Source organism: Paramisgurnus dabryanus, chromosome 17 (assembly GCF_030506205.2).
Source record: "Paramisgurnus dabryanus chromosome 17, PD_genome_1.1, whole genome shotgun sequence".
NCBI lineage: Eukaryota > Metazoa > Chordata > Actinopteri > Cypriniformes > Cobitidae > Paramisgurnus > Paramisgurnus dabryanus.
In genome coordinates this window covers 34385465-34397303 of record NC_133353.1, presented here as the reverse complement: position 1 = coordinate 34397303, position 11839 = coordinate 34385465, and the positions used below count along the sequence as shown (strand labels likewise).

Here is an 11839-nt window from a genome sequence, read left to right as displayed (position 1 = left end):
TAAAACAATCTGGAGGGCTACTTTTTTGATATACTCGACACAAAACTTTGTTTTACTTGATTGTTGTTCCTTAATAGTCAGTGGGCCAATGCTAAAAAGACCTGGGCCCATATGTATGTAATATAATATACAGTATTAAATGGATAAGATACTTATTCAAGTGCTTGCACAGTACCAAGGTTTTTTTATGGAATTATTAAGACATCATACTTATACGGTATGTACATCACATACACTGTAAAAAGTTAAAGTTGGATAAAATTATTGATAATGCCTAAAAAAATTTGTTTTATCAACTTACATTTTCTCAGTTTAAGTGAAATAATTTAAGTTCAACATGTTTAAATATTAGGTGTTACCAACTGAAGTAAGTTTTTTAGTAAAGCCGCTTTTGGTTTTACAGTATAGGTAAATAAAATACCATAAAATGTAAATAAAAACTACAATAGCATTATCAACCCCAAAAATGTGAAGTATCTACAAGATTGCAGTGACACCATTACATGTAAAGTGATTTTACAACCCTGACCCAAAACATAACGTTAGCAATGAGTAAGCCAAAGGTAAAAGTGAGAAAGATGGCAAAATTACATTTACATTTCTCCACTTAAACACCATTTTTAACTTTAGTTATTTCACTTAAAGTGAGACAATGCAAGTTGATAAAACACAATTTTTAGGCATTATCAATAATTTGATGTGTATATTATGGAAATGTATACACTATTTAACCATTTATACATATGGGCCCAGAATAGATTTAACTCCTGCACACAATAAAAAAAATATTTTTGCAATCTGGAAAGTTACAGTAATTTTTTGTGAGCAAGGACTCACAATGGATAAAACAGTGTGAAGGGCTACTTTTTTGATAGGGTCTCAACTTTTGTTTTACTTGATTTTATTTGACTTGTAGGTTATATCATTAAAAATGTTATCATACATAAAAGCAAAGCTAATATTAATAGAATGTGCTTTGGCGTGCACCATGTTGGAGACCTGCTTTAGGGATTGGTTGGCATAACAAATATGAAATAACAGATTTGCTTTTTTGTAAATTCCACAATTGCAAATGCAGAATCATAAACCAAATGTCCCAACAGAAGACTTAAAGACCACAGCTTTAACCTTTCTGGTTGAAGCACTATTCTAGTTTTCACTACCATTTTCATGGCAAAAAAGATTTATAATCTCAACAGTGCCTTTCATAGCATTCATCACAGTTTTCAGTAAGGGCAAATTATCAATTTAACCATCAATAATACCATTTAAACTTACATGGCAATCAACACGTTTGTCCTGAATACAGAGACATTAACAGGCCAGACTGAATAAGAAAATTACTTTATTTAGGTTCATATTTCCACAAAAGAAAACATGAAGTCTTGAAAAATCAATGCCACAATCCGCTGTAGGGAAAAAGAAATAATTACGACGCAGAAGTTCAAGACCTTTGACACAATTTAAAATTACCAGACCACTGACCTTAGTACATCCAGTAGGGATGAAACCAGGTCTTTAATTGTATACAGTTTCTCTGCCTTCTGATTTTTTCCCCTCTTCTCAACATCCTTCTCCAGTTCCTGTTGAGGTGACTTGATGTCCTGCTTCTTCATGCTGGACCTCTTCTGTTCTTCATAATGAAGTGAACTGGAGCCATCTGGAGCTTGTTTCAGACTTAGTTGAGAATAATGAACTGGCTCATCTTCATCCTTTTTAAAGACCATCTCAGCTTGTCTGACAAACACTTCATCCTCATCTTGTACGCCGTTGGGGACCTTATCTGGAGAAGGGGTGGTGCCAAGAAATAAATCATTTGTTGGCAAGTCTGATACCTGTGAAGGTTTGTCCAGTTTAGGGTGTTCATCCTTTACAGTCACAAATGGTTCCTTATACAACACCGCATCATCTTCAAGGTTCCACATGCTCAGGTCCTCTCCATCATCATATGGATCAACAGCTTCAAAATTAGCTTTGCCTTCACCCACGTCAACCATCTCTTGCAATGTCTTCTCACTGGGATCTAGTTTCATCTGCCGGTCTTCAAAACTTTCTGGTTTCTGCACTTCAAAGGGGTCATCACCTTGAAGGTTCACACCTACAACCGCAGGATTTTCAGGGTAACCATTTCCCACCTCCAACATTGGGTTTAATTGAAGCGCCATGAGATCAGGTAGCCACATTGATAAAGCACCTCCCAACCCTTGGCTTATGAGCATCACACCACCTCCAAAACCAGGAGAAACGGGCCAATAAGGGGTGTCGGCCATGTTCTGCTTTGAGTTTCCAGAAAAGGAGGCACCTGCCATGATCCATCTTTTATCAGATAAGGTTCTGGCTGCAGGGCTGGACTTAAAGGTGCTGTAGTCTGCCCACGTCTTTGGTGTGGCCTCAAAGTCAGACACTTTTTCCTTAATAGTCAGTGGGCCAGTGCTTACTATTGCCGTCAATTCTTAAGAGACCAGAATAGATTGCATGTAAAAGTTAATCTCAATTTAAAAAAAATCTTAATTTTTCATTGGAAATTACAGCAATTTAAGTGGAAAGTCATCACACTTACCAAATAGGTCCTCACGCCCAGATTGGCTTCTACAGCTTCTTTCACAACACTGACATACTGCAATTTGGCCACTTAGGTCAACCCATCTAAAAACAAAAATAAAAACACTCTGGGTTGATTCACAGTTGTAAGCTTTCAAACTAAGGAGTCATTTACACAATGTTTTAGCCAAAATGGGAATGTTTTTATACAACATGGCACCAATGGCATTTTGGGGTCCTGAAAATGCAAACTTTTAAAGTGTACGTTAATGATTACAGTGCGCATGACAATTTCAACATTAGAAGAGTGCACACCTACTGTATGCGCACCACTGGACTTTTAAATCTTGCGTACATTTTACATGTAGGTCACACATGAGTACGGGAGTATGTAGGCCACAAGAGGTATTGCAATTTGTCGTAATGCACATGCGTCAAATATCAGCGCATGCAGTTCAAGCCAAATTAACGATGCTTGGCAAGGCGGTGTTCTACGCTAGGGCTGTAACAAAAATTGCGTGTCCCATTAAAAAGACCTGTATAAAATCGATTCTGCAATTCCGTTTCATGCACAGCTTGTGCATGTACTATGACGTTTTGGTCAGTAAGAAGTCCTTACCAATCTAAAATAATTAGGAGTCGGAGTAGTTTATAACATGCACTTAAAAAAGCAACACTCATTAAACAAAATCATTAAAAATATTCTCTATTATCATGAAAAGACAATCTGAAGAACGGCGATATAAATATTCTAGACATTTCCTGGAATAGGGTTTGTAATGGTATTTTCTGTGGCACAATTGGAGTTTCTGCACGAGAGCACCCTCTGGCTTTTGGATGTGGCAGAATTTCACCATAATTCATTAAAATTCATTCATTGAGAAAATGCGCATTTGCACGAGAAATCGTTACAGCCCTGTTCGGTGTGCATACGCTTCTGTATGTGTAAAAAAACTACCCAGGGCTTTAACATCGGTCTTAACTACACAGCTGGATGCTTCTTGCATCTTGACTGTTTGTATGTGTCGCTCCATTAAAAAAAAAAATGCATGTGCGCGCAGACGTGTGCTTCTTTACAAGATAACATCGCCATCTACAGGCCTGACACAGCAGATTTAATCATCCTTGCAGAGCATATCTTTTTGACAGCATTGGCACATGCATTTGAATTTTTTCAAAAACGCAAACGAGAAAAACTTTTGTGTTTCACCTTATCGTTGTTGTGAAAAAGCATGAACCGAAACTTGTTTTGAAAACAAAAAGGACTTACCTAGATTTGAATTTGTTATAGTTGCAGAACTTAGTATTAGAAGACAAACCCATATTAGAAAGAGAGACTTTGCAGTGAAGATAAACCTAAAAAGTTTAATGAAGAGAACACAATATTATATCACAGTATCAGGAAATAAGCCATTATCATTCTGAGGGAATGTGCATATCCTAAGAAAGATTAAAGTTCACCTGTGAAGACTTTAAACTTGATGTACCAAGAACCATATTGACGCTGTCGCTTTGCCGGTACACAAATTTTACAGAAGACTTTTTGGAGGCCACACATCTTGAAAATAAAATAAAGCACAGTGTCAGATCACAAAGGGATATTGGAGTTTAAATGATATAAAATCAGGTTACCCTCTGTTAATAATGAAAGCAACTTCAGGTTTTTCAGATGGGTTTGGAGAAGATGATGCATAGCAGGACTGAACATAAAGCTGTTGACCAAGGCCAGGTGAAGCAGACACCTGCACATACAGCTGGTCTCCTTTGAAGAACACATTTGTACTTTCCAAATCATTCCAAGATGCTAAAGTAAAAAAACAACATGAGAAGAACTGTTCAATACTTTTTGATGACTCTAACACATGCTTTAGTTGTGTATAGATAAACATGTTTAATGATGAGTGTGGTTTAAATGACGTACAACGCATAATCCTTATTGAAAAGCTGGTGCTTCTCTCCAGTAGACTTCGTACTTCAAATGGCATTGGAAAAATAGATGTGAATAGATCAGAAGTGGGAGGTTGAAGGAATTCATTTAGAAAATACCCATCTTCTGTGATGACAGGAATATCAGACACGTGTCGGACATCTTGAAATGGAGAGTATGACGACACGAGTTCATTAAAATCATTCTTGTTAGATGTTACGGACGCTATAATGCAACAGAAGACGACAAAAACCGCCGTCACCCCCATCTTGTAGCGTTATCCGAAGAGATTACAAAAACTGCAACGGTTTTACTAGTATTATAGACTTATTAAAGAGTCTTCCTGTGCTGTTGAGTTAGTGCAGGTTAAAGAAAACTAGTTGATCACCTGCAGGTGTGTACGTTTATTTCATTAACGAATACCGCGCACATTGAGACTGAAGGTGTGGTCGATTTAATCTGTCTTTGCGCAGAACGATCGAGTTATGACATCGTAGTATCGCGAGAGCGATACAGATTTTTTATGATGTCACACGCCGATCGCTCTGCGCAGCGCCCCAGGGATTTTTATGCTCCGAAAAGTTTGAATGCCTTAATATGCATTAATTTGAAGCGTAAATAACTGCAAAAGAGTACATATAATATGAATTATAAAAACATGCTTTTTAATACAGTGCCATCGTACAAATTCATTGAGTGAACTTTTTAGCCTCGTGTATACAGCGACATCTAGCGGATGTTTCAGGCTCAGCTCTTGGCTCAGGTGCGTGAGCCGCCTGCCGGGGAAGGAGTGGCGATGTCAGTGCCCTCAGGTGAACGAGAAGACGGAAGACAAACCGAAACTCACGGTAAGAGCAGAAGATCCCTGAACATCTTTATGGATTAAATATGAGTTAAACAGAAAGAAGCTCCTCACAATGGTGAATTCGGGTGAGTTTATCTTTATTCACGAGAGTGTTTATTTTATTCGGTGGTAGTAAATGAGGAGACTCGTGAACGTGGTCTGGGTGTGGTCATGTTTACCTTGTAAACACATTCTTCTGTACACCTTTTACGTGCCTGCTCGATCTGTTTTGACCGTTTGATTTTTGGACCATGCCAGAAAAACACTTAAATTGTGTTTATTACCATCACGTCTGTCTTTTACGTACAGTACTATACTACTGTATGCGGTGCTCTGAATAAATACACATTGGGGTTTATTTTAGTGTTGACCTCAAACGTGACGTCTTGAAAATGCTTCATGGATATTTTATAAAATAGATGTGATGTGAAAGACTAGCACGTGTCTGAAGAAGTATGATCTGTATTTGATCGTTGTGGTGATTTTGCTAGATGTTTTTATGAAGTTATGCAGATTGGCAGCTATGTGTTTTCACAATGCACATAGTCAAATTACGTCACATTGATTTGTATAACACTTTTTTAACATTGCTTCATAGCAGCTTTAAAAGAAATAGGAAGAAAAAACACAAATAAACGTGGAAATTAATTAATATATGCATGTATATGGGTGATTCTCACGAAAAATTGGTTTTAAAAATGTCAAGCATGAAAATGTAAAAATTGCTTAAATTTACTTTTTTCCCCACCAGACATTGAAAAACAAAGTCTGGAGTAGATGGGAACATTAATTTAAACACTTTTACTTATCATTTAACACTTTTTGTAACATAATTTAAAAAATTAGTCCTAAAAAATCTCATTACCGCAACAGTCAGAAAACATCAACACTGACATATTTTCAAAATGACATGACAAACCTGAAAGAACATAATTTGGAGATTCTGCACATGCATTTAAAATCAAAGTATTATGCTTCTATTAATTAAATTAACATTTAATAAGCATCTGTTGCGGTAATGATAATCAAAATGTCGTGTAAGCATTCTGACAAGACAATATTTCAAATTAACTGTAAAAAAATGATCTTACCTGGTAGCCATCTTGAAGTAACTGGTCCATGTTCTTGGTCACTCAAAATCAAACTTTATTAAAATTCTTTATGTGTGCTTAAACTGTTCTCAAAAAGTGTTGCGGAGGATGAGAACATCAGGCATGGACACATCATTTTCCTAATTTTTCTTCATTATTTTTATACATGAATATTCAGTAAATATTTTTTCTGTCATCTAAAGTAGTCTAGCAAAACATCCATTTATTTTTTTCTAAATATTTTTGTGTTAATTTTATTAAATTACAACATAACGCATGTTCAAACACAGCCGGACACATTGCGGTAATGAGAATTTCAGCAGAAAATGAGATAAAATTGACAAATAATAAATTCTTATGTTGAAATCACACATTGTGCAAGGTAGAACACAGTATTGTGTTAATTCTGATGCTTTTTAATATTACTATATTACACATTTTATAGCTAAAATCATTAGTGCCGTGGTGTTTCAATGGTTTCGTGAGAATCACCCATATATAATATTATTGCACATTTTATTGTCCCTATAAATAGATGATAATTTAATAAAGTAATATATACTTTTTATTTGACTATCAGACATTTAGTCACTGAATATAATAAAATAAAGGAGTCATATAAAAATAGACATGCATTTTTTTTTTAGGGCTGTCGAAATATTAATCACGAGAAATCGCATACAAAAATAAAGGCTTTATTTTGCCTAAAATATGTGTGCGTACTTTGTGTATATATATATATGTGTGTGTGTGTATATATATATATATATATATATATATATATATATATATATATATATATATATATATATATATATGTATATATGTATATGTATATATGTATATATGTATATATATGTGTGTGTGTGTGTGTGTGTTTTTTTTATTTACTTTTTTATTTACTTCATTTTTATTTATTTAGATTTTTATATATTTTATATTATATATAAATAATTAAAATATATATACATAAATAATATTTTTCTTAAATGTATACATGTATGTGTGTATTTATATATACATAATAATTACACACAAATATATTATGTAAACACAAACATTTATTTTGTATGCGATTAATCGCAATTAATCTTTTGACAGCCGTAATTTCATTCTTACATGACGTAAGAGCTTATATAAGAGTTTGAAATTACATAAAGATTTGCAATAATACCATTAACAGCAGTGCAAAAAGCAAATTATAGCAACAGGTGCACAAAATAAAGTATTGTATATTCTAGCCTCTATTTTAGGGATGTAGTCGCCCTAGTCTAGACATTATTTTTTATCAGTGCAATTCCTCATGCATTTCACTTGCACCTTCTGAAATCAATGTGAATTTTTCTAATAAAAATATGTTGGCATAATTATATTAAGCTTATCCCTTAAAAAGATTTTTAAGATCATTAGATCAATTATTTTTATCAAGTGACCCTAAATGTTTGAGAAGCAATGTAATGTCAAACACTCTGTGATGATTTGTCATCTTTATCGTCTTGCTGTTTTCATGTTTATGGTTGTTGATGCTGAATGCTGATGGTGCTTGTGTCTACTGTAGGTGTTTGTTGCGGGAGTCTGAAGGATGATAAGATCCTGATGAAGATGGGATTGGGACTGGTGCTGGTCGGTCATGTGAACTTTTTACTAGGGGCTCTCGTACATGGAGCTGTGCTTAGACACATAAAGGTTTTCACCATGGACCGGCAACTTGTCTATCCCATCGCCAATGTCATCGCTCTTGTGGCAGGACTGATGGTATGTCCATTTGTGTATTGTATTGTATAGTACTGTATATATTTCCCTGAAATACATATTTTAAATACGGCTCATGTAAGGCCCACAAAATCTCTAAATCTGTTATAATATGAGCTTATAATATAGTATATATTTTTTAGTTATTATAGTTTTAATTGTCCATATGAAGCTGTATAACCACACACCAAAAAATGATTTTTAAGAAAAAAATCTTAGTATTTTTGTCTTGTTTTCAGTAAAAATATCTAAAAATTCTTTAATTAAGATGCTTTTTCTTGAAGAGCAAAACGACCAAAGAAAATAAGTCTAGTTTTTAGACTTAAAACAAGCAAAAAAATCTGCCAATGGGGTAAACACATTTTTCTTGAATTTTTCTTGACTTTAGTGTTTAAGGAAAATGTTCAAGATTTTTTTGCTTACCCCATTGGCAGATTGTTTTGCTTGTTTTATGCACAAAATCACTTAAATTTGATATTTTTGGTTGCAAAAACTAGACTTATTTTCTTGAGTCGTTTTGCTCATCAAGAAAAGGCATCTTAATTTAAGAATTTTTAGATATTTTTACTGAAAACAAGACAAAAATACGAAGAAATGTTTTTCTTGAAAATATTTTTTTGCAGTGCACAAGCACATGTTTTGTTTGCATATTAATGTTTCTTGCCTAAATATTGACAATAAACAGAGGTGAATAAGTTTATTAGGTAAAATGTCTAGCTCATCTCTGAAGCAGAATGAATTCACTTTGTATTTCTTCATGTATATGTTTTCGTGTTATAACTCGCAGGCCATTATTGCTGGAATCTCAGCCATTGTCCTGTCTAAAAACAAGAAGAACCAGGTGCTGGTGAGTAAACGCAATCACACTCAGTACTGCCTTGTCTAAAGTGATTGCATGTCATTTTTGAATGCCAAACTCATTTTTTGTTGTTGTTGTTGTTTTTTTGCAGAGTTGGTTTTTATTGTTTGTGAGTGTCCTGGCCGTTCTCATTGGTGGAGCCTCTGCAGTGGGCATCAGTGTTGCCACAGTGAGGGCCATACTGTATGAAGGCCAAACTCTTTTTACCTACTGCCAGCTGCCATCCAACATCAGTAATATAGCATACTATAGCATCACAAATGAATGCCCCTTTGATCCAACACGTGTCTATGTAAGTCAGTATATCTGTATTATAAACTTTAATTTAACATTTTTTTCTTTTCTTTGTATCTAGCTGGTTTTCCGTTACAGATTTGTGCAAAATTTAATCGTTAAAATGTCAACAAAAGACTAATGCAAAAAGATTAATTGATGATATTAGATTAAAACACAGTTTTTCCTCTTATGATAAGTCATTCCAGACATCACATCAACCGATATTTCTTGGTTTACTAATATCACATCCACCGCATTAGGCATTATTTTTAACCGGAGGATTCGTAAGAGGAATGAAAACCTCTTCTGCTTGGGAGCAGACACGTATTGAGGTGTTCCTGGGAGGTTTAAGTACATACCACTTCATCTTCTAATAATAATTGTGGGACTTATCAGGTGACTTGAAAATGCGAATAAACTGTTTCCATTGCAGTTTTGCGAAATACACCTTTTCCAAATTGTTTTACACCACCTCATGCAAGTGTAATAACTTTTTTGGGCGAAATTGATGTGTTTTCATTGGCCGTATTTTCATTTTGTAATGTCAACACTGCAAAAAATTATTTTCAAGAAAAAAAAATCTTAGTATTTTTGTCTTGTTTTAAGTAAAAATATCTAAAAATTCTTAAATTAAGATGCTTTTTCTTGATGAGAAAAATGACCCAGAAAATAAGTCTAGTTTTTTAGACCAAAGATATCAAATTAAAGTGATTTTGTGCATAAAACAAGCAAAAAGTCTGCCAAAGGGGTAAGCAAAAACATTTTTCTTAAACAACAAAATTCAAAAATCCCCAATAGCAGATTTTTTTGCTTGTTTTATGCACAAAATCACTTAAATTTGATATTTTTGGTCTAAAAACTAGACTTATTTTCTTGGGTCATTTTGCTCATCAAGAAAAAGCCTTTTAATGTAAGAATTTTTAGATATTTTTACTGAAAACAAGACAAAAATACTAAGAATTTTTTTTTTTGAAAATAATTTTTTGCAGTGAATTTGTGCATTTTAAAGGGTCATGAAACTCAGCTTCTGTTATAGGGTGTAATGGCATTAAATATCTTATTGCTTATTGCAATGCCATCATTAGATTTGTTGTATATGCAATGGTACGGTGACCATATGTAATTATTTCTCTATTTATCAGAATACAACCAGAAAATACAGGACATTTTGTATACAGTATTAAAAAAACAGAAAAAAATTATTAGCTAAGTGTCAAGTATTTATTGTGAACCTGCAGGATCTCTTTAACCTAAATAAAATGAAATCCTATTCTAATCAAATGACTTGATTTAAGTCTCATCAAAAAAGTTCAAGATGTGTTTAGTGCTAAGAGAGTCAACACTAAATACTGACTTTTACCAGATGAAGAATTTTTTTATTTTTTTATTTTGTGTACATATTTCCTGTATTTTCTGTGAGGGCAAAAAATAAATGTGGTTGGTCATTATAATTTCGCTAAAACAACAAAGCTGTTGGTAGACTAAGATTTTGTACACTAGTGTATATGTATTTATTACCTATTTATATAGTGAATATACATGTATGTATTCAAAAGTCTTGTAAAAGTCATGAAGATTCATCAGGACTAAAAAACACATTTCTCTGTCCAGGGTACGACATTAATCCTTTGGGTTCCGTTGATTTTGATGTCAGTGGTGGAGGTCGTCTTCTCATTCCGATGTTTTTTAGCCTGCACCACTTTTCTCCGCATGCGCTGCCCGTGGAGGAAAAATATCAACAGACGGGTAAGACGGCGGTCCATCCCATAACTGTTTAAATTTCTGAATAAAAATAAGTGCTTCCAAGGTAAGCATTAGGGTTTAAATTCATGCTGAATCTTCTGTGTGTTTAGGTTCAAGTGCAGATCCAGGAGCCAGAGGAAACTGGAAGACACAATGGCCCAAATGACGAGCCAACAGAACATTATGAACTTCTTGGCAAAGACGGTCATGCTGTACTAGAGACTGTTGTAGAGACTAGTGATCGGCTATGATTCGTAAGCCTGTGCCAAGTGACAATAAATGCGGTTATGTGTTTGATATATGACAGAGGACAATGCAATACAAGGTGACATGAACGTGGAAAAGCGCCCAAAGGTACCAACGTGATAAGAGGGTGACTTAGTTTGGCACTAATGATGGGTGTTAGTCTTTTGTAAAGTGAACAAGGTTCACGCATAGGTGATGTGTGTTTGTTGCATATTTTATACTGATGGGAATGCATGTTACATTTATGTAAATTGTTTGTATTCAAAACTGTTTCTGCAATGCCTCCTATTAGGAGTGATGAGTCAAAACTAAAAAGTTCCCGGCAATAACTTGTGACCCTGTTGTCTTTTCTATTCATCATACACTTATGTCTCTTATATACTTTGACTTTATTCCTAAACATTGGTTTAAATCAAAACGTGACCCTGGACCACACAACTAAAGGGGCCAATTTTTTGAAATTGAGATTTATACATCATCTAAAAGTTGAATAAATAAGCTGTATTGTTGTTAGGACAATATTTGCAAAAAATGGGTTAAAAAATCAAACAGTTGTCCAA

The 11839-nt window shown here is 34.2% G+C and overlaps 2 protein-coding genes across 2 annotated transcripts; one reads left to right on the top strand and one right to left on the bottom strand.

Annotated features, from left to right (window-relative positions):
- Positions 1-1328: 1328 nt before the first annotated feature.
- On the bottom strand, positions 1329-4846 carry zpcx (zona pellucida protein C). The gene is made up of 7 exons (XM_065288772.2): positions 4463-4846; positions 4174-4345; positions 4003-4099; positions 3812-3897; positions 2561-2646; positions 1486-2452; positions 1329-1409 (listed from the first exon to the last, which is right to left on the bottom strand). Exons 1-7 carry the CDS (start codon positions 4734-4736, stop codon positions 1394-1396), a joined length of 1698 nt encoding a protein of 565 aa, XP_065144844.2. The 5' UTR covers positions 4737-4846; the 3' UTR covers positions 1329-1393.
- Positions 4847-5241: 395 nt separating this feature from the next.
- tmem54a (transmembrane protein 54a) lies at positions 5242-11608 on the top strand. The gene is made up of 6 exons (XM_065267492.2): positions 5242-5398; positions 7962-8158; positions 8943-9002; positions 9106-9306; positions 10902-11036; positions 11144-11608. The coding sequence occupies exons 1-6, from the start codon at positions 5386-5388 to the stop codon at positions 11282-11284; spliced, it is 747 nt and encodes a 248-aa protein (XP_065123564.1). The 5' UTR covers positions 5242-5385; the 3' UTR covers positions 11285-11608.
- The last annotated feature ends 231 nt before the right edge of the window (positions 11609-11839 follow it).